The 26447-nt window shown below is 45.4% G+C and overlaps 1 protein-coding gene across 3 annotated transcripts in view; it reads right to left on the bottom strand.

The window, feature by feature from the left end:
- hivep3b (HIVEP zinc finger 3b) overlaps positions 1-26447 on the bottom strand; it is a 37435-nt gene that overhangs the window by 6274 nt on the left and 4714 nt on the right. Inside the window, exons 2-6 of one of the 3 annotated variants that reach the window (XM_084556990.1) lie at positions 11041-11188; positions 3241-5569; positions 2659-2942; positions 452-2503; positions 154-302 (exon numbers count right to left, since the gene is read on the bottom strand). In XM_084556990.1, the coding sequence (XP_084413116.1) occupies positions 154-302; positions 452-2503; positions 2659-2942; positions 3241-5218 (4463 nt within the window). In that variant the 5' untranslated portion in view covers positions 5219-5569; positions 11041-11188. The remainder of the gene's footprint in view (positions 1-153; positions 303-451; positions 2504-2658; positions 2943-3240; positions 5570-11040; positions 11189-26447) is intronic. The other 2 variants (XM_084556992.1, XM_084556991.1) reach the window with 2 other exon arrangements.

Here is a 26447-nt window from a genome sequence, read left to right as displayed (position 1 = left end):
CATCTGTTCCTGTAAGTCTCTCTGTCAGCTCTCCATAGTTGCTGTTTTGCTGTCATCAGGCATGAGTTTGAGAAAGACGTACTTGAGGAAGTGAAGCGCTGCCATTATTCACAAGCTGAAGAGAAAGGTGTGCGTTTGAACAGGACTGCTCACCCTCCTTCAAAGATACGAACACGAGAAGGCTCGCTCTGTTTTGAGGTGGATGGTCCTTCCTCTTCTCTCGCTTCTTTATTTTCCTCCTTTTCATGCTGCTGCTGCTGATCCTTTACTTTGGTGAGTGTGCTGGGTGGGGTGGCATGTACCTACACTCAAGACACAGACAGAAAATATCAAAATAACTTAAAATAAAATGTTAAATATTTGATTGCTAAAAGAATGCCCATCTTTGCATTGTGTCCCCCACAAGTCCTTCATTTTAAATACTGTGTATGTATATTATGTTTATGTTTACCTCTGACACACATGGGGTCTTGCTGGTCGCAGGGGCCATATTCCCTTTGGACGGCACTGGAGCTGTGGCCATGGTGTATGTCTCAGAACTGTGCTTCTGCTTAGAGCACAGTAGAGACAAGGCCACCTTGGTGCTGAGGCCTGGCAAATTGGGGTTGTGAGAACTGACGCTCCAGGTAGAATAAACTGAGGTGCGAGGATCACTCTGGGCAGATGGGTTGGGTTTCACATAATTCCGATAGCACCAGTTGACTGAGGTGGAAGTGTGGAGGCTGGGGTATGAAGGGGTGCTTTGTCTCTCAACCCCCTGTTCCACGACTGGCACATCTTCCTTTTTTGTCTTCTCAGATGATTCCTTCTCCTCTCGCTGCTCCTCCTCCTCCCTTTCTTCCCTATTACCTTTCCTTGGCGCTTGGTCCTGCTCCCCCTCCACTTTCATAGTTGTCACCTCTACACTCTCTGGTTGTTCCTTCTCTCCTTCTTCCAGTTTTTTCCAGGTGCTTTTACTTTCTTCTCGTTGTCTCACTTTCACCGCATCCTCCTCCTCCTCCTCCTCCTCTTCTTCTCCTGCCGTACGTAGCTCCCCCTCCTCTTCCTCTTTGACCCTTTTCTGGTGACGCTGAGCCTCTGTGCTGAGCTCCAGACTGGCTGCAGGTGAAAGCATACGTTTACTTCCTCCAGCCCCAAGTGAACCGAATCCCTCCCCAGAACCTGAGGCCAGCTCCGCTGGCAGAGACAGGGGAAGAAGCCTCTTGATGTCTGGGGAGGGGACCTTCAAGTATGTCCTTCGCAGCCTGTCCTGCTCCACCTGGCGCATGATGACCATGGCTGTGCAACAAGTTGGTTCCTGTGAACTGGTGGAAGCCAGAATCTGAGACAGGGTGGTGTACATGGCACTGGCATAGGTAGGTATATGAGTCTGGAGGCGCACTGGCACCACAAGGGACACTACTGGTGTAAGCTGTGCCAGGCATGTGGCGATGACTGGCCGTGGTTGTTGGTAGGACACCGTTATAAGAGAAGGATGGGTAAGAACAGAGGCCATGGAGGACATGGATGGTCTGCTCTCTGTAATGGGAGGGGAAAGAACATGGGTACTAAGTCTTGGAGTAACAGGCAAGTACAAAGGCTGGCTAGCTCTAGTCCTGGAAGAGATTTGGAGGGGAAGTAAAGGAGGAAGATGATGGAGAGGTAATCCCAACCGTTCTGCTATGTGGATCCGCGCAGGATGTATCTGTAGAGGTGGAGATCCTGTGTGTGAATGTAAAAAGGCTCTGTGAATGATTTGGGTGGAGAGTGCTTCAGATATGGCTGTGGTGACGGGGAGTAGCTGGGATAATGATGCCAGGGGGAATGCTTGCTGGCCTCTGGGCTGAAAAGGGAGCAGATCCTGAGAGGGTGGGAAGGTTTGTGGCGGTGACAGCTGCAAGGCCTTTCCTGTGGGTTCCTGGCTGAACCGGGAGCTTCCCGCAGAGGAGTAGAAATGAGGATGGTTGGAGTGGGAAGGACCAGGTTTTGGACTCCCTTCTCTGGACAAGTGACTCAAGCTGCCCCCCACCTCCTGCTCAGGTTCCCCTAAGGTGGCATGCTTGACAAGAAGACACTTTCTCCTTTCTTTCCAGGAGGATGCAGACTGCTGAGGGGACAGGGATCCATAGTCAAATGACTTACTTCTGGTGTCTGGGATCTGTTCTGTTTGCTGGGGGCTAGCTGGGGCCTGCTCCGAGGCGGAGCGCCTCATCTCCTTGTGGCTTTGGTGGGGTTGATAAGAAGCAGAGGGCACCATCAGCATCTGGGAACTTTGGCTACTGGAGGCCCTGGCTGCTGGCTCTGATCTGGCTGTGTCCTCAAAAGAAGCAGAAAAGCTTGAGATGTTGCTTTCTTGACTGGGGCTGCGTGGCAGAGACAGGGACTCAAAGCTTGACTCCCCAGAGGACTGAGCAGCTTCTGCCAGGCGAAGTCTCTTCTTCTTTGGTGGCAACTTCTCTGCAGGAAGCTGGGCCAGAGTCTGGCTGCGCTGAGGCCAGTGAAACTCCTCTACTCTCTCTGTCTCCTAGGACAGATAAATAATTTATTAAAATAAGAGTGACAATGAATGCTCACAGGCTCAAAAATTTTGTGTGAGAGAAGTAAAAAAAAAAGTAGTCACAAACGTTAAGGCACAAAAATACAGTATTTAGCCAAATGGACCTTTAAATAATTATGTACCTTGGATGAGGATGCTATTACTGGGGGTGACACAGATGGCATATCAGCATCAGGCTCCACAGTAACAAGGATCTCTGGCACTTGGATGTTTGGCTGGCGGATGAGGCGAGATGTAGAGGGTGATGGTTTTGGCTCGGGTTGTTGTGTTTGCTGAATCTGTCTGAGGTCTGGTTCCTGACTTTCCATAGTCTCTTGTTTTTCAAAAGAGCTAGTGTGTTGGATGACAGACACACCCTTCCTGTCTTGCTGCTGCTGTTGGTTTGGCTCAGTCTGCAAAGAAACACCTTGGGACAAACAGCAGAAAGAAAACACTAATTATCTGTCATTATTCTATATTGGTAAAGGGCTTTTGGATGGCATTTAGCTGTTTATGGATTTCATACCCCTTGTCTACAGTGTGGTGTTATTTTACCCATCAGTTATTTTTTTCCCCACATGCATTAAAATGGTGTAGATGTAGATATTTACTTGTTATGTATATGTTTTCCTTAGATATTCAGGTATTTCAGATGTTTAAAAAAACATGTTTCTTATAAACGATTTTATGATTTTATGTATTAGTACACAGATACATAGACAAACCTGAGAGGGCCTGCTCTGGTCTGCTTGGCATGGGAATGAGGCCTGCAGAGCTGCCTGACATGGCTACAGATCCAGGGCTGGGAGGATCCTCTTCCAGACTTTCCTCCTTCCTCCTCTTCCTCACAACCATGGCCAGTGCTCGGAACTTGTAGTGCATCATCAGAGGGCGATCCTCCCTGCATGTTTTACTCACATCCCCGCTTTCTTGTCCTGGGCAGATCCGTCTGTGGGTTTCATAGCCATCTCTGTGTTGGAAGCGGGTCCCACATGCTCCACATTCAAAAACACTAGGACTCTTTTGCGGTTCTTGCTGTTGCTGTGGCTGCCTGGCTAGTTCAGCGCCTCTGGTGGAGGAAGAGGTGGGACTGGCCTCCTCCAACATTAACTCAGCACCCGGGGGAACCTCTATGGCAGGCTGGCGCTTGAGCATACGTTGGGCATGGCCAACCCTCATCTCTGCTACCACTGCTTGCTGCTCATCGAAGGACTGGCAGAGGCGGTAACCTCTGGGAGACATGGTGCCAGAGGTGAAGGACTCTCCGGGGGTGGTAGTAGTTGGCATTGAGTGGCTTCTAAGCAGAGGCACTGCTGACAGATCTTGGGTTCCCTGTGGATCTGCCTCAGGATTCTGGAGGTGTCTCAAACTACTGGAACCTGCGGCTTCTACTTTGGGATCAAATGTGTAGGGATCTTTAGGGGCTGTAAATTTGGGTGACTCCATGCTACTCTTTCGGGACAACGAGGAGCGTCTGGGCTTCACACTGTCAATCTCACTGGTGTCTACTACTGCTTCATTGATAGTGATCAGCTTGGTAATGTGTTCTATTACTTGGGTTTTGGGTACAGCAAAGGGAATGCTCTTCTCCTCCGTTCCTGAGGATGAGGAATGTGAAGAATGAGGCTGCTGCTGGTGGGGACTGCGCTGCTGTCCTCCTAGCCGTCCATATTTCCCTAAAATTATTTCTGCGTAGGTTTTGGCACTGGAACTGGGAGGGCTAACTTGGGACAGGTCAGTACTGCCTGATCCGGAGAAGTAGCCAGACTCTGTGCTGCCCTTACTACCAGGGCCTAGGGAAGAAGATGAAGTGGAGTGGGAGGAAGGAGGGTCATCTGGAGAAGCCATGGGGCCACGTTTCCTTTCACTGAGCCTAAGTGCAAGTCTTTGCTTGACAGCCTGGGAGTCCTCCGGCTTTTGGCTCTCCTCTGAGCCTTCCAGGCGCTCCTTACCTCCTTTCTTCTGCTGTCCAAGCATCTCCTTAGCAGAGGATTTTCTGTGTTGGCCTGTCTCTTCTTCAGACTCAGTGCTTTCTCCTTCTGTGTGTTCCTCTGGGTCTTCTCCAACCCCACTGCCCTCTGCTCCACTCAAACTGGGCTCATCACGACTGGACGCCAGACCTGCTTTAATGCGATGGGCATGTGACTTGCGGTGCTTGTACAGGTTGCTTTTGGTCTTGAAGGAAAAGCCACAGGGGGCACAAGGGTAAGGTCTTTCTCCTGTATGGGAGCGTATATGTTTTTGAAGAACACTTGGCTTGGCACATGGACGGCCACAGAAATTGCACACATATTTCCCTGGTTTTTGTGGTTTCTTCTCCCCTTTTCTGGGTGAGCTGACCCCTTCTTGGCCTTCTTGGCTTGAGTGAGATGAGACTCCATGCTCACCCCGGGTGGAGGAAGTAGAGGGGAGAGATGAAGTTGATGGGGAAGCTGAAGAAAAGAAGCTGCCTCCTGAGGGACCTGGGGTGTCTGAATGCTGCCATGCTACTGCTTGTTGCTGCTGTAACCGAAGCAGAAGGTCAGAGCGTCTGGGTTGGCGATTCTGTAGGCGGCCCAAGGCTCTGTGCACAGGACGAGGATTAGGAGGCTGCTGGGGCTGTTGAGGTGGACAAGATCCTAATGAAGATTCGCCTGTCACATGCTGCTGCTCTTGCCTTCCAGAGCGCTCCCCATCAGCCGGACGGCTGGACTCAGCCTCCATAGAGTGGGGAGGAGGCCTTACAGACACGTAACAGAGGGCTCTCTGAGCCTCATTGGTCTAACCGCATGGCAGCTGAGGGGTCAGAGGCAGGGGAACATCGACTGACTGAGTTGTAAATCAAAATGGATGACCTTTTTCAGTGTGGGCCAAAAGTTATTCAAGAGGACCAAATGAGACATCATTAAAAGCTGCCCTGGAGCTGCATGGATGCAGGTAAACATGGACCATCTCTCTGTACGAAGCAGCTCTGTTTTTGTCTGGACTCAGCCATTCTAACAGCTCTCCCAAGGTCTTTGCTGCATCTCCTTTACTGGTTGTCAAGAGTGTTGGCCGTTCAGATTCTGAATGGGTCTAAAGAAAAATACAAACAGAAACGAAAGCCCTGAGTCACAAAGTGGAAACATATCAATACAAAATTATAACAAAGAGCTACAGCAAAGTCTTTAAAAAAAAAAAAAAACATGTCCTAGATTGTACCTTCACTTTTCTTTAAAATCCAAAATAAATAATAATAAAAAAAAAAAAATCTGAAAATAGAAACAAGATGGCAGTAAGGATCAGGATCAAGATCCTGCTCTGTGGACTTCATTCAAAACCCAATCTCATTAGAGCATACTTAGAAACAGACCTCATGAAGATGACATGAGCTTCTTGACAAAATAAGGGTTTCCAGAGACAGAAGAGATGCATTGGTAGATTAGAAGGCCAACATAATTAGTGTTTTATTATCAAACTGACAAATAGGGCTACATTTCTTGGAAAAGTATTGAGTGGGGTCGGTGTTGCAACAAAAATATTTGCAAGATAATTGCATCAACAACAAATTATTGCTGTCATCCCTCTAAGTTTCAACTCTTATTAAGACAACGGGCAGTGCTTAACAAAAGACACATTGTAAAACGTTAGGTGAAGATTTATTGCTTATTTTAACCTTTTGAAAAGGCACAATAATGTGAGCACACGCTTGTCTGATACTGTATGTGCAGACAATGAATAAGAATTTCCTCTTTAGCCTCCTTAATCTCCATAGAATTTATACTATTTTCAAACCCTTCAAATTGAGACGTCTGCTCAAATCAGACACATCTGAATCATATTTGACCGATGACTGGCCCATTCTGCGAGAGTCAGAGCAGCTCCAGGTCAGCCAGGCAACATGTTCAGCACAAGCACCAACACAAGAGACCACAGCGTCAGGGCAAGGAGTCAAAACAAATGTTGGAAATATAGCCTATGCTTATCTGATCTGGCAAGAAAGCTGAGGGTGGTAAATGGAGGGGGCTGTTTTTTGGCGAATAAGAAGACTTTCATGCCCCTGACACTACGCTGCCACCAGGGTGCAGTGTTTATGAGGGACCAAGACAAAAGTGGTGGCTGCGCACAGAGTCTGTAGTGATTGATTCTTGTAAAAACTTCTATTATCTGGATGGACCACACGCACAACTAGAAACTGTGTTTATGGGGAGCAAAGTACTGATCACAAAGAGGTGACGATAAAATCTAATCTTTCATGAAGCTGTATGTTCTGAAACATTTCCACTTGCTACGTATCCTGCACTCCGCCTCAACTGAAGACGTGGGATTCTTGTACCACCGCCAATCAAAACACACCGGGTGAATGGACGGAGCCAATCAAAACATTTTCACCGGGCAGTCATGCCCAACTACTGACAGCGGCAGCACAGGCTCATCCAGAGTATCATTCACTGCCTTAGACACTGATACCGCTTGCGACTCCTGAACTCTGTTGGACTCATTGACGGAGGACACCATGTGTATTCACTTCACAGCTGCACCTCTCTAGCCTATTCACCCTAATGATTCACCTTGATTCACCAAGAGAGAAAATACCAAATAAGTGATCCAGTGGCTGGATAAACAGACCCAGCAGAAGACGGCGACTTAAGGTGCCAGTGGTGGCAGTTCTTTCGAATGAGCTCCACTTTGACTCTGTCCATATGTCTAGAAAAACACAGCGCAGACCGCCTTCGTTAGACTCGGCTTACAGTGGAATAAAAAGAAAGAGAATCACTCTTCCTTTTGAAAACAACCTGACAGATTCTCGGCTCCATCTCCATGTTTCCCCACATCTGCTAAGGACCAATCATCTGTCCAGTGTGTGTTTCTCTACCCAAAGAATGACTTTGATTACAGCAGCCTTTCGCCGTCAACACTCAGCAATTACGCAGCATAACAAACCAAAACAACACCATTAAAATTCACTTCTCTTGTCCTCCACCTCCTTGGCTGTACAGGAGAACTTTTGTATGTGGAGACAGCTAAATGTTCTTCAGTATTGAGATGTTGTGCCAGGCTCTCTAGAGCTACACGTAGTCAGATCATGAGGAAATTAAGCTTTCAAACAGTTGTACATCAACCCCTGACTGACGAAAGACAAATTATTTAGGTGACAAAAAAAAATAGACAATAGAAGATAGAGGTTTGAAGAAAATGAGTGAAGGAAAGGGTAAGAGAACAGAGAAATGTAGCAAGAGGAGCAGCCAAGTGGGTCTGGATCTGTAGAGGGATGATGCACTGCATAGAAAATACTGAGAAGGAGGAAAAGCACAGAGAGCAAGACAATTTGTCCTCCCCCCCCCATAATAAATGTCTTTGTTCGTGTCGTTGGTCATCAGAGTGTAAGTTTCAATGATCTCAAGCACAGCTGTAGACGCAGCCCTTAAACAGGGCAATTAGAAGGTTTTAAGGTTGGGGGAGACCACTGCTTACATTATTCATGGCAGTCTAGACTCTAGACTGCCAGGTCTGAGTGGGGAAACACAGCCTGGGCCTTGCCAGCAAGATATGAGGGAAAGGAATGCCAGAGTCTAGCGTACATTAAGGCCGAAACACACACACACACACACACACACACACACACACCGTACAGCACGCACACAATGTACAGTACTCACCCCAGAGAAATACCTCCTAAAACACAGTAGCCTCATATTTACTCAGTGAAACACAGTAGCCTCATATTTACTCAGTGAAACACAGCAGCTGCATATTAAAGACCAAACACCGAGCTGCAGTGCCCAGAGGTGACCGTACCCGGGTTCCACTCAGCTGATCCTGTAGTTCGATGAGGGGATTTCCCTTCTCGTCATCCTCATTCCACAGACATTACACTCACCACTGGTGTCTCTTACACACAACAACATCTGAAAATGATCTTGCAATCAGACCTCTAGTAAAACACACAGGTTATGTAAATTTGTCTAGTCTTACTGATGAGGGTTGGGCAGGGACAGTCTTCGTGCTATATTTAGGCCGAGGTGTGAGCAGGAAGCCACCGCTGCAGCTGCTCTACAGCGTCTTTTGATTGGCGGTGTCAAATCAAAGCCACAGAGCTAATATTAGCAGAAGTTTGCGATGCAACAAACTGCGAGCGCGGCGGCATAATTTGCAGCCCTCAACTTTCCCACCTCTCGCCTGTTTCGAACCGTTTTGTGATAATTCCCTCAGCAGTCTCACTGTGCATTCAGAGATTTGTTGTGCGAGCCAGCTTCTGGAGTCAGCGCCTGAAATGTGATTAACGACCGGTCCGCGGAGACGAGGAGGCAGAATGAGTGAGGAATGTGTGCAGAGCGTGTGTACATGCAAAAAGGCGCTTCGTCAGCAGAAGCAGGCACTGATGCAGGTGCCCAAGGGAGCCCTGACACATGGAAGAGCTCACACGCCATCTCCTTCGCGCACACACGCACGTGCCGTCACACGCCGTCGCACACCGCCTCCTTCCGCCGCCGTTTCTGCGTCTACCAAGTCCAGCGGTTATTCACCTAAAACTGCAAATCCCATAGAACAAACATTTAGCTCAACTCCTGCTCAGTGGGTATTGTAGGAGCTTTGCAGCAGTCTTACAGTTAAAACTTCATTATCATCCACAGGAGAGCAGTCCTGGCAGAGTGAGTGTTCATTTCCTCATCTATACTCAGACGTATTCATGCAGCTGGTAATGACGGACAAAAATATGGGCTAAACATTAAATTACCTTGCGCCCTGAGAACACATAAAACCCTCTTAAGTGTTTTAAAAAAAAATCTGCTGTCATAACCCCCCTCCAAAGAAACACACACACAAACACGCACACACACACACACATCTCTCTCTCTCTCCCCATTCTATCTTACTGGCGGTAGCCTGGTGCAGGTTCCCATGGAAACCAGCCTACTCTGAGCAACCGGCAGATGGAGAGGGAGCTGGAGGTCTAAATTTATCTCCCAGCATCCTCTCTGACTACAGACGCACACTGGCAGCAGGAAGTGAGGGGGGGGGGGGGACTGCTTGGCCTCTGCATGCATTGACAAGCTGGCATGACCCTTGACATCTAACGGTCTTTGAGTGACGATAGGTCGTTGTCACAGCCGACAGCCAGAACTAATAAAAAACAATAACCTCCGTGAAGCCGTCGGTGCATTTGATACTGCACAGGAGGCTCTGCAGCATTCCCAAAGTAGAAGGTAAATGGAAAGTTAAATCGCGGTCCTTCCCCTGCCGCCACCACCAAAAACAGAGCTGTCAATCACGCTCAGCCCCACCAAATCCTAGAGCGCAACCCTAACCAATCCCTGAAGCGCACAGAGAAACAGTTCGATTTGATAGTAAACGGACGAGAGAAAAAAAACAAAAAACAAGCCCAGACGACAGAACCAGACGCCAGATAGGGCAGCAAACCTCAGCGGCTAAGACTCACACTCACCCCGGGATATCGGTGCTGTCAGCAGGAGCCGTTGCGCTAAGGAGGACGCCGTCTGACAAACACCACATACCAGAGTCCTCACTCACCCTCTCAGCTCTGCGCGGGATGCACTGGGATCACTGTACCTCTGAGGCAAGAGGGTGTAGAGAGGGATTTCACAGAGCTTTGATAAGACTGGCAGTTCACAACCGTCGCAGTGTTCATTTTGATTAAACACATGCCAGTGAACTGCGGGTCAACACCAGTCTTTAAATCAAACACAAGGGAGCAGCGCTCGGTAATGTGTAACTCGAAGGCAGGAACGGATTACACTCAGGGTTTTAATAATATCCCTGGCAGCGGAAAATCTGCTCCTTCGACGACGTAATCAACTGTGAAAACAAACCGGCCGCAAGTTGGACCAAATTGCAGGTTGCTTATTTGCGGTCAGGACCTTCACCGATGGAAGTCACATAAGTTTGTCAGTTATAATCGTAGCCCACAACTGGCCTCAGAAGTCTTTAAATCTGATTGGGAAGGAGCTCTAACTTTACGGCCTCCTGTCCAATGAAGAATGAATTCCAAAAATTTTCCATAAAGTCTGGAAGAAAAAGGGAAGAACCTCCGGCCAGATCAACAGAGGTCCTCTCCTAGGACAGACACAAAATAAGTGTCGTATTTTACGCACAGCGTCTTGCCGTAAAAAGAGACATTAATTCGATTTATAACGATAAATCCTTGTACCATACAGTACAATGACATGCTCAACGTCCCAGGTACGTTTTCTTAAAACAAAATTTAAATTTACCTACATTTAATAATTTAACTCAGACAATACTCCTCTTGCTGCTAAGGTGCGAGACAAAAAAAATCAAAATTTAAGAATGTGCAACAATAAACTATCAAATGAATACACAACTGAAACTGTTGCAATAAATAAATAACTCATTTGCCGAGGCAGACCAGTAAAGTAACAATAAGGAGGAAATGAGACGGGGGGGACAGATTGATTGCTGAAAGAGAGGAAGACAAATGGATTCAAATATGATAGGAAGACAGAGAGTGAGTGGGGTGCAGAGAAGGAGAGAGAGAGAGAGAGAGAGAGAGAGAAAGAGAGAGAGACAGACAGAGTTTGGATTACCTGACAGAGCAGTCTGGTCTTCCCCCTCAGAGACGCTTCACAGGCACTGCGAGACAAGCAGGGAGAGCCAGAGAGTGAGAGCGGATATGACTGTTTGAGTGGGTGTGTTGCTGAGAAAGAGAAAGAGAGAGGGAGAGCAAGAGAGAGGCTGCGGGTGAGGGGAGAGGAAAAAAAAAAAGTGATGGAGAAAGAGGGAGAGAGGAAGACACAAAATGAATGTTTCCACTGTGCAAAATGCAAAAGGGGAGGAGGAGAAAGATATGACAAGAAGGAAAAAGCGGCCCGCGTCTAAAGCCTCGTCTCCGAAACCGCAGTAATATCAGCTATTGCCACGTTTCTCGGTGCCGGTGCCACCGGTGTGCACAACAATCCAGGACAGTGAAACCAAATCTATACACCTACACACTCCGGAGAGGCTCGTCTGCTGCTGTTCCTTTAACGCAAACACATTCAGCAGCTGTGGCACGCTGCCGACAGACAGGATTACAAACAGGTCTTACACGGGGTTTTCCCCTGCAACACACAACCCTCGGGGCGATTCCTTTGCAATTATCACCTCCTTATCAGGACATTATCTTATTGTAGTGGTAAGTTATGAAAAAAAAAACAACAACAAAACACACCAGCCTCCTTCCAAGGTGACAAACCACTTGCCCATACGAGCATGCTTCCTCTCCGCAAATCTTCCAGTTGCAGCCAGAGTGCCACCGAGCTGCATCTGTAAATGAATTCCTGAGTGGCATCCATTCAAGCAAGCCCCCGCATTACGCAGAACTCCGGCTAGGCCTATCAGCAGTGCAACACGAGAGAGGGAGCAGGGAGAGAGAGAGAGAGAGAGAGAGAGAGAGGGAGGGAGAAGGAGAGAAACAGAAAGAGAAAGAGAGAATTGAGAATGAACGGAGGTCCTGCTGTTCCATAGAGCTTTGCCTCACTGGCAGAGCACAGGAAGCGTGAGTCACACACTCTAAAATAAACACACTCACACAGCGACGAGCCGGCACACAGAGTGAGCGGATGGCTGGGCTACTGATCAGAAGGCAGGCAGAGGGAACATGGATCCATACAGGCCAGCAACACGTGGTGACCTGATGGGGCTCACAGCCAGATAACGGGATGAGTCAAAAGGAAAAGATGACTCTCTCCGACTCTAATTGCCATATTTCATTTTTGTTTCTCTTTTCAACCTTGTCTACGTGTCACACTTTCCATCACCTCGTCCACATGTGCTGCCCCTGGATTGTCCACATGTGCCCCATTCTTTCTCCTTTGCTTTGTGTTTCCTCTCTTATTTTATTTGGTCCCAGTCAATAGCGGTGTTGTTCGGGACTTGGTGATTACCCCCGACCCAGGGCGGCTGATGGCTGATTGCTGCGAGGGGGCTGTGCCGGCCTGATGCTGAGCTACTCTCACAGGCTGCTGGCTCCGCAGGCCGAGGCACTGTATTGTGTCAGCCTGAATGTGCTCATTGTCACCCTTTACAGCACACACCTTCTATACTGTACTTCCCTGTGAGGGACCTTCACCCATCCGTCATCCCTTTGTCCTCTGTTCCTCAGACTGAGGGGTTCTGACGGGAAGGTGTAGGGGGGAGGGCAGAGGCCCGGGAACAAAACTGCCACTGTGGCGTTGATTGACAGGACAGTTGCCAAGACGCTGGTTAGCAAGTAGAGAGAAAGCGTGGATGTGTTAAGCTCAACAGTCAAGGCGGGCATTAGCAGACGAGATGATCCTTTTATGATCAAAGTTAAAGCGGGAAGTGCAACGAATGTGAAGGTGTGAAAGAAAGCTTTCATTATGCTATAATAAATGGTTGCCATATGTTACCCACTGGTCCAAAGCGTGTCATACTTACAGTATGCAAACTTGTTCTCATTTACAGTAAATGGAAACAAGGGCTCCCCTGTGGTATGGTCACATGAGGCAATTTCATGCACACACCAGCATACAGTATATAACATAATGCAGAGAAAAGCAACACCTAAAATGCAAACATCATGCTTTACAAGAAACTCCACGCAGTCTCAGGGCAGCCACATACTATAATTTAGACCAAATGAGTGGTTTGCGCATTTACAGACAACCATACAGATGACATATTTTTGGACTTTCACCCCATAAACTGCAGACACAGGCAGTAAAGCGGGCAAATATGGGAGTACTCACAGAGGACTGTCTCTGTTCTGAGGGCAGATTATTTCAGACATGTGGGCTGCCAGTAAACTGACCCCCTTCTGTCCATACAACTGTGGTACTATGACAGAAACAAGATCCACTTAAAGAGGGAGACTACCTAGTTTACAAAAACCACGGTGGCTCAGTGTTGCTCTACCTGTCTGCATTTATTTGGAGAGAAAAAAAACACAGGGGACAAAGAATATACCTAGCCTAAATGGGTAGGGTGGTCTTTTGGCAACAGGATGTGATTAATCTTGTCATTACTCAACATTATCCTCGCCCTCCAACTCAAAGTTAAGACTCAAAGACTTAAATGCACCATATTTGGCATGAAATGTAACCACAGCTGTTTTCTTTGATAAAAGTCCATGAGAAGTGAAACATCTGTTCGTGGTCTTGAGTGCGGAGCACCAAGTAAACAATGTTAATGAACAGACAGTGAGGTTGGTTCAGATGAGGTCATTGTTCCAGTGTAATCAGTGTAATTATGTTCCTGGTGAAATATTTTAAACCCTTGATTCAATAAAATAAATTAAAATAGCGCAAAATCTAAAATAAAAATGCACAAAAAAAAAAAAGGTTTTGTCTCCAACAAGTTTAAAGGTTGGGGTAGTCGCTTGGACGTGGCATCCAGGCGGGTTTAAAGCGGGTAAAAGCCTGCTGTTTAAAGTTTTAGCCTCTCTGGGAGGTCATTAAAAGTGTTGCTAGCACGCTAAGTGCCAGGACAAAAAAAATAAAAAATAAACAACTTAAAATCTTGGAGCCGCAGCTGTATGATGTCAGTGAGTGTCTGTTTCAAAAATATTGTCAGACCCAGCCTCCCCATTCTGGGAAAGGTGTAGGCGGCTGGAAGGGGAAAGTGTTTAATCATTTAAGGAGAGCATCTACGGGCGTAAAATTTCACTTCCAAAATAAGTAGCGTAAATATTAAAAATATTAAGAATAAAACGCAGATTTTAAAATCCACGCTACAAGGGCCAGAAGCGTGTTTCTTTATTTCACACATCCTTCTTCTTTTACAAACCAATGCATCTACAATTTTACGTAATAATGCTCATTTGGGGATTCAAGTTACTGTTGGTGTATGCTATTGGTAAATAAAATTACGGCTTAAATAACTTGATTAAAAAAAATATATCTACGGCAACTGGTGGCGACATTCTAGACGACTGTTTTCGATCGTTCGTCATCAGGGTGAACTTCGGATTCAGCGTCTTGCCCAAGGACACTTCAGTATGCAGAGGGACTTAGGATCGAACCGCCCACCCTTCAATTAGCGGCCAACCTCTTCCACCGACTGAGCCACAGCTGCTTTAACTGGCATTCAAAAGCAGTGAAGATCCAGAAGTGCATTTGCACAAACTTATAATTCCAATGAAGCAACAAAAAAAAAAAAAAAAAACTAAAGGGCCGGACCATCGTGGAGGAGCAGAGCAACATGCAACCAACCGGCCAGCTAATGGAGCTGAGCATGCCGGTCTTTTGTTAATGCCGATCGATACGTATCCTCAGCAGATGTGATATCCGATCCTACAAACCGCTGCAAAAGACTGGCCACCCTCGGCCTATTCCTCACCATTTCTCGCACAGAAATGCACGATTCCCTCTTTGCAGGCGCTTTTAGCCACACGACACACTCGTTATATTTTCCTTTTTCATGGTGCTGAAGCATTAACAAGCGCCACTGTCGCTTATGCACCAGAGCAAACTTTATATTATGAGGAGGGCTACCAGGAAATCATGTCTCCAGGGTTGCTGCGGGTAGTGATTATGGAAAGAAGCCTGGCCTTGCTATAATCCCTCATTGGTAAGTGATACCACATATAGAGGGGAATATATCATTAGCAATTTGTGATGCTATAGTATTAACCCAGCTATTACAGTTGTACAGTGTTAATATAAGTTTGATTTTGCCTGACATGAAACAATTACATTAGGAGCAAGGGCAATGAACAAACTCCGTGGCCTCATAGGTAATGTTAAATGCTCTGCACTCGTACTGTATATAATTTTCTTTAGTAATCACCAGCCATCAACATCATGTGCAGGATCAAACCGCAAACCCTGCAATCAGCGGACAACGCTCTACCACCTGAGCCACAGCCGCCAGATAATGAGATAACAGAAGTGTGCGTCCGAGAGACTTTGTCTGCAGCACGAGCGCCGTGCAAAATGAAGTAAAAGAGTGACAAAGCACACGGTGGGGCAGGAGTGGATAAATATAGAAAAGAGGAACTGACATTTTCAAAAGCTGTCCTCCCTGTGCCCACAAAGTTTCACTGATGCGTGGATGTCAAGATCACAGTGCACACTCTCCCACGCAGCTTACTGCACCCGCTGTTCACAGTCGGCTGCTTTATATTTGCTCTCTCAGTCACGGTGCAAGCTGAGAAGAATGGGCTTGAGGTGAACCTGTCATGAGGCGACATTCTTCTTTCTTAATTGAATGACCAGGGGACACAGTCATTCAATTAACTTATTATTATTAACCTAAAAATATGATTTACCTTTCATTATGTAAATGAATGAAGTTTAACCTCTTCTGGCAGGTCGCATTTAGAATGTCCACGTATAAAAATGTGTTACTAATGTATTTTTCTATACCACTGAATTGGAAATGTGCCTCTACATGCTAGTAAATGTGTGTATTTTTGAAATCCCACAGCAAGTCATTTTTTCATTTTAGGGCAGTTATTTTTGTTTTTGCTGAAGTTATCTATTTTTCTATGAAGTCACCCGAGTGGATTACTCCCCAGTGATGGGAAAGCCTGCGCTAGTTCCTCTTTTTGCAGCTGCTGTACTACATCCTGTGTGAAGCTGCAGCAGGTACAGCCTAGTATCACTGCTGGCCCTGTGCAAGACCCGAAATCGCGCCTTATCTGCCCATCTCAGAAACCTGTTACCAAGTGAATTCACGCTGTTAAGCTGGAGCTGCTGGTGCCTTCGCTGCACAAACAAAACACACACGCGCGAGGTAAAGAGTCAACAGGTGGGAGCTCAGCCTGAGTGTGTTCAAACATGAGGACCAGGCCGCAGAACTTATCAGCACGGCCTCCGTCCCGGCCTTCCTGCGCCGGCTTGGCAGAGGGGCTTTCTTCTGATCAGGGAGTTTACTCAAAGCCGGGCCAGTCCGAGTAATTGCTACCCACAGTGACAAACAACTCCATTCAGCCTAAGTGTCGGTTTACAGTTTACTCTCCCTCCTCGGCCGCGAGCCCCCGCTGCCCATTCTGCTCGGTGCCACACTGCATTAGTTGCTTGTCAACAGAGACTCTACTGACGCATCAACGCCTCGTCAGCCGGCGCTCGAGCACAATTCACTTATATACAAACGCCATGTGCCATAACCCGTCTGTTTATGTGTGTGTTTCTCTGAGTGTGTGTCAGGGAAGGAAAATGTGTGAGACAGAGAATAACAAGACAGAGGAGACAAACAGCCTGCGCGAGTGCGTGGGGGAAAGGCAAGAGACACGGAGAGACAAGTCTCTTTCACATGTTCACTTCATGTCTTCGGCGAACTACGGTGGCCACGCCATCCGCCGTCTGAGACCATCATTTTTAAAGGCCATCAAATGCGTGCGCGGAGTTCAGCGTCTGTATCTCGAGACTGCAGCTCCAGGGCCGAATGAGACAGCTCATCAATCACGCACAGCAATCATGACGAAACGTCAAACGGCGGCTCTGCAAATCTGCGTGCGCTCGCGTAGAGTTGTGAAATGCTGAATCGGCAGAATAAACGAAGGCATGACAGCCTTAAAGTGCACCGTTTACTGCATGTGTACACTGCAGGCTCATGTGTTTCACTAAAACAATCAGTGGAAACAAATAATAAGAAATAATTTAACATTTTTGGTTGCTTCTGAATATATCGTTTTTTTTCTAGACAGTTTTGGCCTGATTGGTCCTGATTTTGAAATGTTGGCATCAAGTCACCATCTAAAAACAACAGAGGTGAACGATGAAAGCCTTTTTTAATGCTCAAGAATGAATACAATGCGTGTGTAGGCCTTTCGGGGATTTCTGCACTGAAAACAGATTAAACAGATATCACAAAATCTGAGAAAAAAAAACTAAAACTTTGCTTTCAGCCTTTGATGTGAATGTGTTTTATTACTACTTGGGTAAACCAACCTCCTAACAAGCTTCACTCTGAAATAAAAATGACTTAAAACAATGTTTTCCAAGTTTTCCAGTGTCATATAAAAGCTATTTTACGTTTAAATCCAGGACGGCTAAACATAAAATGAGGAACTGATGAGTTCATCTTGACATAATTATCTGTTTGGAAGGCTTGTGATTTTTTCTCTAGTATTTAAATCAGATTCAGCGCCGTTGGGCAATGCCTGCAGAAAATGCAAGACGGATTGCAGATTTAATGAGACGAAAAATGTTAAGTCATCACGCCGCTTTCACCGCACTTATCTCATCTTTACGGTAAAACTTGTCAACGGCGGAGGGCTAAAGCAACAGCCTTACTGTACTGTAAACACAAGGCTCAGAAGGATTAAGACGTCGAGATGAGTGCCAGCGATCGCGCGGCACTTAGTAACACGCTGCAGACGACAAGCAAAACATGCATCCGTGTCCAATTTCTTCACCAAGAACTGAAGTTTATTACAACACGGAAATATGGAGGTGCTTTAAGTGGAGGTCAAGATTACGCAAGACCTCAATGCATCTGTGCTGTAAGTCAAACACGGTGCGATTTACGGCAAACAGACCGCCCCACTTTGCGTTAGAAGACAGACAGAAATGTGTCTCTGGCTGTACTCATTGTTGCTGGAAGTTACAGACTAGTCTGGCCACGAGGGAAGGCCACACACAACTACGCCGTCTGCTTCCAGGGTGTAGTAACAACTCCCTATAACTGCAAATACACACTGCTCCTGATTGTGATAAAAAAAAATTAAAAATTGTATATATATGACACATTTGTACTAGATGTATACTTTCGTCTCCCCTGACCACCCAAACCGTTCAAATTTCTCTGGAAGGTAATCGAGCACCAAAGGTCACGTGACACGCGTAAGGGGAATTAGCGGCGCATTCCTCCAGCTGTCATCGCCTCATGAAGATCTGGTTCAGGGGAAATCTGACGCCAAAAGCCAACTCGCCACCTCGCCACCTCGCCACCTTATCACCCTCCTCTCCCACCATCCCGCTAGTCTTCCGAGCTGCACCCTCCTGCCTGTGAGCCCGATCACCATGAATGCAAAGCGTAGAAACAAAGATGTCCTTAAAATAGAGATGCTGTCTGCCGTGTGCTTTCAAAGAAGCACGCTGCAGAGACAGGGCGAGAAAACAGAGAGAAAGAGCCAGAAGGAGAGAAAGACAGCGAGACGAGCAGGCTTGAGGAGAGCAAGTGAGACACTGTATTGATGTGGGATAGGTGGCTGGATACATTGATTTCCTGTTAGCGCTTGCCTGGTTATGTACGGATGATTTGTCACCCAATACAGGTTGAATCACTGTCTCTGAACATGCCCTAAGCCAAGCTTCCCTGGATTCTCTGTGTCAATACACACTGGATCATTATGTTACCTGTGAGAATGTTTCCCCATTGGGAGTGTTTACTGTGAGGGCTTTCAGGTATGTGGTTTGCTCATCTCAGCATTGGGTAATATATCAGCTCTGATGTGATGGTGCCTGTTTGAACTGGCTGCAAAATAGTCAATGAAATGCACACTTGAAACAAGATGAATTCAATATTATGGTAACCAGTGGTGACCTCATCTCATCACAGACTCATACAAGCGCCTACCAGCTACCTGTGAGCCAAATATGACACTTAAATAAATTTCATTTTCAATTAATGTGGAAATACACGGATCAGCCACAACATTATGACCACTGACTGGAGAAGCAAATAACATTGACCGTCTTGTGACAATACAATGTTCTGCTGGGAAACCTTTGGACGTGGCATTTGTGTGGATGTTATTTAGACATGTACCACCCACTTAAACCAGACCAGGCACCCCCACCCCATAGCAATGACACTCCTTGATGGCAGCAGCCATCCCCAGCAGTATGCAGCCTGACACAGGCACACACACAAAAACAGTTTAGGAAGAACTCAAAAAACATGAAAAACAGCACAAGGTGTTGACCTGGCCTCCAAATTCGTTAGATGCCAGCCTGATCAAGTATCTGTGGGATGCACTGCATCCACAGAGGCCCCTCCCCTCAACCCCACTAACAACATTCTATTACCAGACACCACAGGACACCCTCAGAAGACTCATGTCCATTCTCTGATGAGTTACCACTGTTTTGGAGGCACAACATTAGGTCATAATGTTATGCCTGATCAGTGTAAATCATTGTTTTATAACTGAATGAGCCACTTGATAAAGTTGATACTGTCACCTGACATGCTGCACACCTCTAACATCTAATGCACAACAATTCAAAGTAATATCCATCAATATCTTTGCACAAGGTTAGACACAGGTTGAGATGCGAGCAGGGGTTTTTCCAGTCCCATACAGTAGACGTATAGAGATGAAATCTATAAATAGCAACCAGTCGGAGACTCCTCCAGAGTGCCAAGGACAAGGCCTTGACACCGGAGGCAGCGGGAAGAAGCTGAGAGGCAGCACACTCTGTAGACTGCAATAATAAGCAAGTCAGGTATTGTAAATGGCCTCGATGATCACTGCGTGATAGGAAAGTCGGCACGCAGAACCCAGTGAAGTATAACTAATAATAACTGAGAGGTGGAGCTCAGTGTAATAAGTGAATATTTGTCTTCTTCCTTGAACAAAGATGTATTTATTCACCTTATGGCAGAGGGTTAGATGACAAAACAACATCAAGCTCATATTTTGTTACACTAAATCTAAGGCTATAGCTAGCAGTCAATTAGCTTAGCAAGAAATAAACAAGGAAACTGCTCAGTCAGTACCGCTTGCATTCAAGCAAGCTCACCATTTAACTAATGTGATATTAGAGGATTATGCATAAATAGCAATTCAAGCACAGTCCGCTTGTCGCGTCTAGTTCCGCATTTTAATATTTTTGCATGACATTAATTATGAGAAGGTTAGGTTTAGGGCTAAGGTCGGGAGTAGGTAGTCCTTGATCAAGACAATACAACGTTAAATGAGAAGCAAACAAAGAAAGTGTAGTAATGTGGTGTAATATGACGCGACTTAACATATTATATTTTTCTTACTGTACTGGACAAAGCTGGGCTATCTGTTTCAGGTTTTTATGCTATGCTAAGCTAGCGGGCTGCGTACTGTAGTCTTCTGTGTAACGGGCCGATATGAAAGCAATATTATCTGCTCTATATCTCAGTGTAAATAAAAACAAACTAAACTTGAAAAGATGCCAGATTATACAGTACGTACAGCGTTGCACTAATACGGACTTTCATGTAACGTGTGTCAGCAAACTTGGATGTTTTTATTTCTTTGTGGACAAGTATTTGCATGTATCACAGAGATGTGCCACAGATATGAGTCTGAGCTGTTTCTGAAGTTAGTACAAGCATACTGTGTGATGTGAATTTTTGTACGGCCTCTTGAGTCAGACTCTACTATTTAAACATAGTGCCTGATTTTTGCTTTGCTAATGTAACAGTAAACAGGAGTGGTCTGAAACCACACTGATGTTTACCCAAGTAATAATATTTAGAGGTAGAAGAACGTGGAAAAGGGCAAAAACAGACACTTGAGTGATTTCTTTAGGCATGGAATTCATCTACTGTGTATTCCTTTCATAATTAAACACAGTATATAAAGTCTGACTATACGTTCTAAAACCGGTATAATCCACAAGCCTCTAACGTTTACACATGTCCTAGAAATCTGACCAAAGATGGAAACCCAAATGAGTGCGGTTCACAAGCTGGCCGGCTGTGCCTTTGTTGCGGTCAGCATCAGATTCTGATTAGTTTAGTAAGTTGGTTTCATCTTGACGAGGAGAAATGAAGCTGATGTCAATCCAGCTTTCCCAGATCTCCGCAATATATTCGAGAAGTACCCAAGAGCTATTTCTTAGGGAACGGCTGCGTGCAAAATGTTCGAAAGTCCCTATCTGGACATTCCTGAAAGCTGAGTAGTGTTTTTAATCAATGGTGGAAATATCTTGAAGCTAAACAGTGTAGAAAAAGATTTTCCTGTTCACAACCAATGCTACCCCCAAAATACAACCCATCACACATGTCAAACTACAATTGCCAGCAGTGAAGATGTGACAAAATACAGAAGGAAAAATCTAAAACTGATGGGCCGACAACCGAATCTTGTTTACAGACCATGCAAAAAAGCAGAAAAAAGAAGTCATAAGCCTGAATCCACAAAATTCAAACAAATGGCAACACGAGCCCTCCAGTGAGCCGCTAAACCGAGCAGGAAAATCTAATCTAAAGACAGAAAATCTAATATGGCGACTTGCGAGTTGGATAACTTTCATTACTGAAGCAGTCTGACTACAAAAACACAAACGGTGCATACCATCAAAGTTAAAACAGTGTTCTCAAATTTGGTTACAGACAGCCATACTGCAGATGTACTGTGTGCAGATGTATATTTTCACACCAGTACCCAAAACACAAACCACTGCAACAAGCAAAACCACATTATACGTTACATGCACTGTTTTCATTTTGCTTATTGTGGTCTGGTAAATATCAGTGGGTGTTTGAGGGACTAGTCTAAAGAAAGGGTTTGTTGAATTTGATGAACTCAATACATGTGTGCTGATACTATATAATAAAATCACTAGTGTTGAGCAGCTACAATAGTAGCAGTAGGCCTTTTCAAACACACAAAGTTAATAGGCGTTATGGTTTCAGTATTTGGTCAAATTCATAGACTACGTAACGAGTTACAGAAATAATACTTTAACGTTAATAGTCTGCTACAGCCAGGCTAGCAGCTCTGTGAAGCTGTAGGCGGAGTGGAGTGGTTATACGAGCCAAATGCTAACGTAAGAATGCTAGCATGCTCACAGTGACAATGCTAACATGCTCACTGTAATAGTTTTTTACATTTTCATATTTCAGTGTTGAAGCAAAAACAACTGGATTCCAGAGGGATGCCAGACGAGAGGTGGCCTATTTTTTTAAAAAAACACTTTGGCTTTAACACGGATATTTAAAAGTTTAGAACTTCAGGCTAGCTATGCTAAGTTCTGTTAGCTTCCTCATAATAAATACAGTAGATCTATAAAAATCTGTCCTAAGGGTCTGTCTCCTATCGCTAGCACATATTTAGACACCTATTAAACTCAACATAAATGCAGAAGTTTAAATATTAGCACAGACACAAAGTAGACTATAGCCCATATATGTTGATGAAGATGTCATTCGTTTTGCAAATATTAGGTCATAATCCAAAATGTCTGACAAACTGATATTTAACCCGATGATGGCACTAGAGGAAAAAATCAACAAGTTATCTCGAAATCGACGTGTTTTTTTTTTTATAATGTAGCCTTCAGGACATATGTACCAGTTTTGACCAAAAAGCAAAACTGGCCACCTTATTTGGAGGCACAAGGTGATTGCTGATACTATTCATTACTTGAGGGACCACAATTTAACAGGCTGTCCATCCCATAGAGATATTTCAGTCTGGGTCAAATTGATCCTTGAACAGCCAGCTGATCCGTCGAGTCACTCCTCGGCATGGCTAAGATTTATTGACATTAGCGAGAGCATGAGACAAACACCACCATGAGATAAAAGGACTAAACTAGCTTTGGAGGGATCTCATCATTGCACAGACTTGTTGGATGATACGCAGCGTAGTAAAGACTTGGTAAATGAGAGGAGGAATACAATGTAACACACTGTTCGCGGTGAAAAACTGCTCTGAGGATAATCTCATAACACTGCAGTTACACAGAAAAGCAATAAACAGTGCATTTCTGAGATTGATGGGTCGAAACACCGATTCTCTCTACGAAGCGAGAAGCCAGTTCTGAGTTTTGCCGTGGTGCTTTCTAAGCAACAAAAGAAGAAAATGTTCAGGGAAAAAGTTGAGAAGACACAACAACATTCACCCTATGACTGCGATCGTATTTCTGCAATGCTGATAACAAAACAAACAATCATCCAAGCATAAAAAAACACACAACTACGACCAATGAAACAAAGACTGTTGCTGGCCTAGCAACGGGGACAGCTCACTCTCACAAGACCAGAGAGACCATCCATCTCATGGGCTGACAAAGAAAGATTATACTTTCGCACTGACAAAAGAAAATCTACCAGCTCAAGAACTTAACTCAAGATTTACACTCTTGTTACACGGCTTGTCATACAGCCAATTTTGAAATCATGCACTGGCACACAGGCCATCTTTTTTTTTTGCAATAACGTGTTTGTGTGTGTGTCACTCTCTTATGCTCAGAGACAAATTGATTTTCTCCAGCCTACACCCTCCAACCCCCGTCCGCCCTCTCCAAAACTCTCACTAGGGTTTCTCCCTCTTCTGCCTAATTTAGGCACTCCCACCGTAATGGACACCCTACTCTAACCACTGTACTCACAAAGAATCCCAATCAGCCTCCAAGGGAGCTGCCCGCATAGTACTACGGCTTGGAGGCTCTTGAGACAGAAAGGCTTCTGGAGAACAAGGAGAAAATAAGGCGGGGGGGAAGCCGTACCCTCTGTCTCTTCAGTTGGTCACATGCTACCAGCCCTGCATTTCCTGGTCTCCCTATGGGTACGGGTGTCAGAAGTGAAATATGGCATCCAGCCCTGGGCCAGAGTTGCACTAGGAGCACCATGTGTCCACCCCTCCTCCTCCTCGTCTTCCTCCTCCGCCTCCTCCTCCTCGTCTTCCATCCCCTTCACCGTCAGCGTCAATCAGCTGACACTGGGGCAGGAGATGGGTCCTCGGAGTATGAGAGTAGTGCCATTAAGCATATTAGAGTTGCAGAGTGTTGATGAAAAATCAAAGTCTGCAGTGACTAAGCTGGGGTTGCTCCCTAGCGCTGTGCTGACAGTGCAAAGCTGGAGAAAAGGGAGGAGGTGGAGGACTACCTGGGTGCAAATACTGGGACTGCTGACTGCCTTAGGTTGTAGAGGACAGCGGGATTACATAATAAAAACCACTGTAACCCCTCAGACAGAGGAAAAGCTTCCTACAGCATTCTCTGTCTTCCCCCCCCATAACATATGCTCCCGTGTCTTTTGCAGTTGTCTGCCTTTGTTATGGCTGCAAATCCTTAATTATAACATGATTTATAATACCCACTTAATTTAATTTTAGTGTTATGTGCCTCCAGCTGAATATGTGCAGAAACATGCTGCAAATCCTTCCACGCTGCACTGGATGAGAGGGTGCGCGGCGCGGCTAGAAGGATGAATAGATTTAATGTGCAGGATTTTCACGCGTTAGCCTCGACTATTTACCCTCGTTCTGCCTTTTTTTCCACAACTTCGCCCACAATCCACACCATCCAATCCATCTTCGCTCCCCGAAAGGCTGATGACAACCTCGGCTCTAGCATCCAGCAGCAGAGGATAAACATGCAGCCCTGTGATGAGCGGCGCACGCTTTTTTTTTTTTTTTTTTTCCATCATCTGTTTATTTTCTCAATTACGCTGGGTGAGCCCGTGTCAGCAGCTCTGGGGTTTTGCTCTGGCAGAAGGCGGCAGAGAGGGAGGATCCCCTCCCAGGGCGCAGAAGTTTCCAGAGGACACATGCCTATGATATTGTGTGTGTGTGTGCGTGTGTGTGCAAATGACACTGAAAAATACCCTGTGATCTCTGAAATAAGAGCAGCAATATGGGTAAAGATAGCATTTTATCCATCTTGCAGCCACACTTCCTCTAACAGAGGGATTCCGCACAATCACCTGACCATTCATCTCTGGCTGTTAATCCACCCTGACAGTGTGACAAATTCGACATGGGATTACTTCACTAAGGCTGCAGCTCATTGTAGAGATGATTCACCTACTGGGATGCCTTTTGTCTGACTCCAAAGCCGGTGGATGAACTTGTCCCATTAGGGATTATTAGGCTTTTCAGATAGTCCTTCTGAACCCAGAACCAACTAAACATAAGGTTAGATTAACACTGAAGTGGTACAGTGGGAGTGAAAAAACAATTTTTTTTTTGCCACATCCCTTAGTTTTTACGGACACCAACACCACACTGTTCTGTTCCCTAAAAATAAGTCCAATGTGGCAACAAACAAGAGCAGTCAGACAATGAGGCTGCAAACAAGCCAGATTAGCTCCCGCTTAGTTTGGCAAAACCAAATGTGAGCCCACTTGTAATGACGCTAATAACTCCTGTGTTACTTCATTGTTAACAGAAAAACTGTGTTTTTTGTGTAAAGATGAGAGATGGGTGAATTGTTTGTGTTTGTTTGTTTTCTTCTCATTTTCAAACCGCAACCTGTTGCTGATGCAGACCCTCTTTAACGCATAGTTCCGATGTTTATGTAAAAGTTAGAAAATTAAGTAAAGCCGTAAAATTCCGCACTGTCAGGAAGAAGCTGTTGTCGGCTCTCTGTTAACGGGTACCAAAATTAATTACCAGACTGGATATTCACAATAATGATACCTTAATTTAAACATGTACATGAAAAGACTGAAATGACAAAGCAAGTTTCCGATTAGTTGCCAAAGGATTGGCCAATCGTTTCACCTAAATGTGCATTCTGCTTCCTGTCTTTTCCCCCATCCAGTAATGTTTTCCTGCTCTCTATAACAATATTGTGCAAAATGTTTCTCAAAAGCATTCTCCAGAAATACTTAGCAACAAAACTGCTGAGATTTGCAAAGTTTAGTTCTTCCCTAGATAATTAGCTAACAGGCCGGTTTAGCAAATTCAAACAAACATGAAGGTTTTTTTTTTTCTTCTTGCAATTATTGCCATCAATGAAAAACCTTTCTCTTACTTTGGCACAGCACAAATGTAGTGACAGGTCTGGCAGTGGTTGACCAGAATATGACAGGCCCTCTGGCTTTATAGAAGCACAGTGGCAGCCTGTCTTCTGTCTAAGTGTCTCTGACTAAGCTAGGAAAGTTGTCTGTAGGAATGCTCATGCAAATATTGACCTTCAATTAAGTGAAACAGACGCCCTCACTTAGGGACCGCAATATGTAGGCATCAGCAAAAATATTGTACATATAAACAGTTGCAGAATCTATATATATAAACGAGCAGAGAGGGTACACAAACACATCTTGTGTGAACATGCCTTCCTTTGCATCAAACGGAGGAGTACGACAAAAACCTGAAGCCTTTTAGAGGTAGCTT

Source organism: Chelon labrosus (genome assembly GCF_963514085.1).
Source record: "Chelon labrosus genome assembly, chromosome: 12".
Classification (NCBI taxonomy): domain Eukaryota; kingdom Metazoa; phylum Chordata; class Actinopteri; order Mugiliformes; family Mugilidae; genus Chelon; species Chelon labrosus.
Note: the sequence above shows the minus strand (reverse complement) of the source record. Positions and strands in the feature narration are given on the sequence as shown.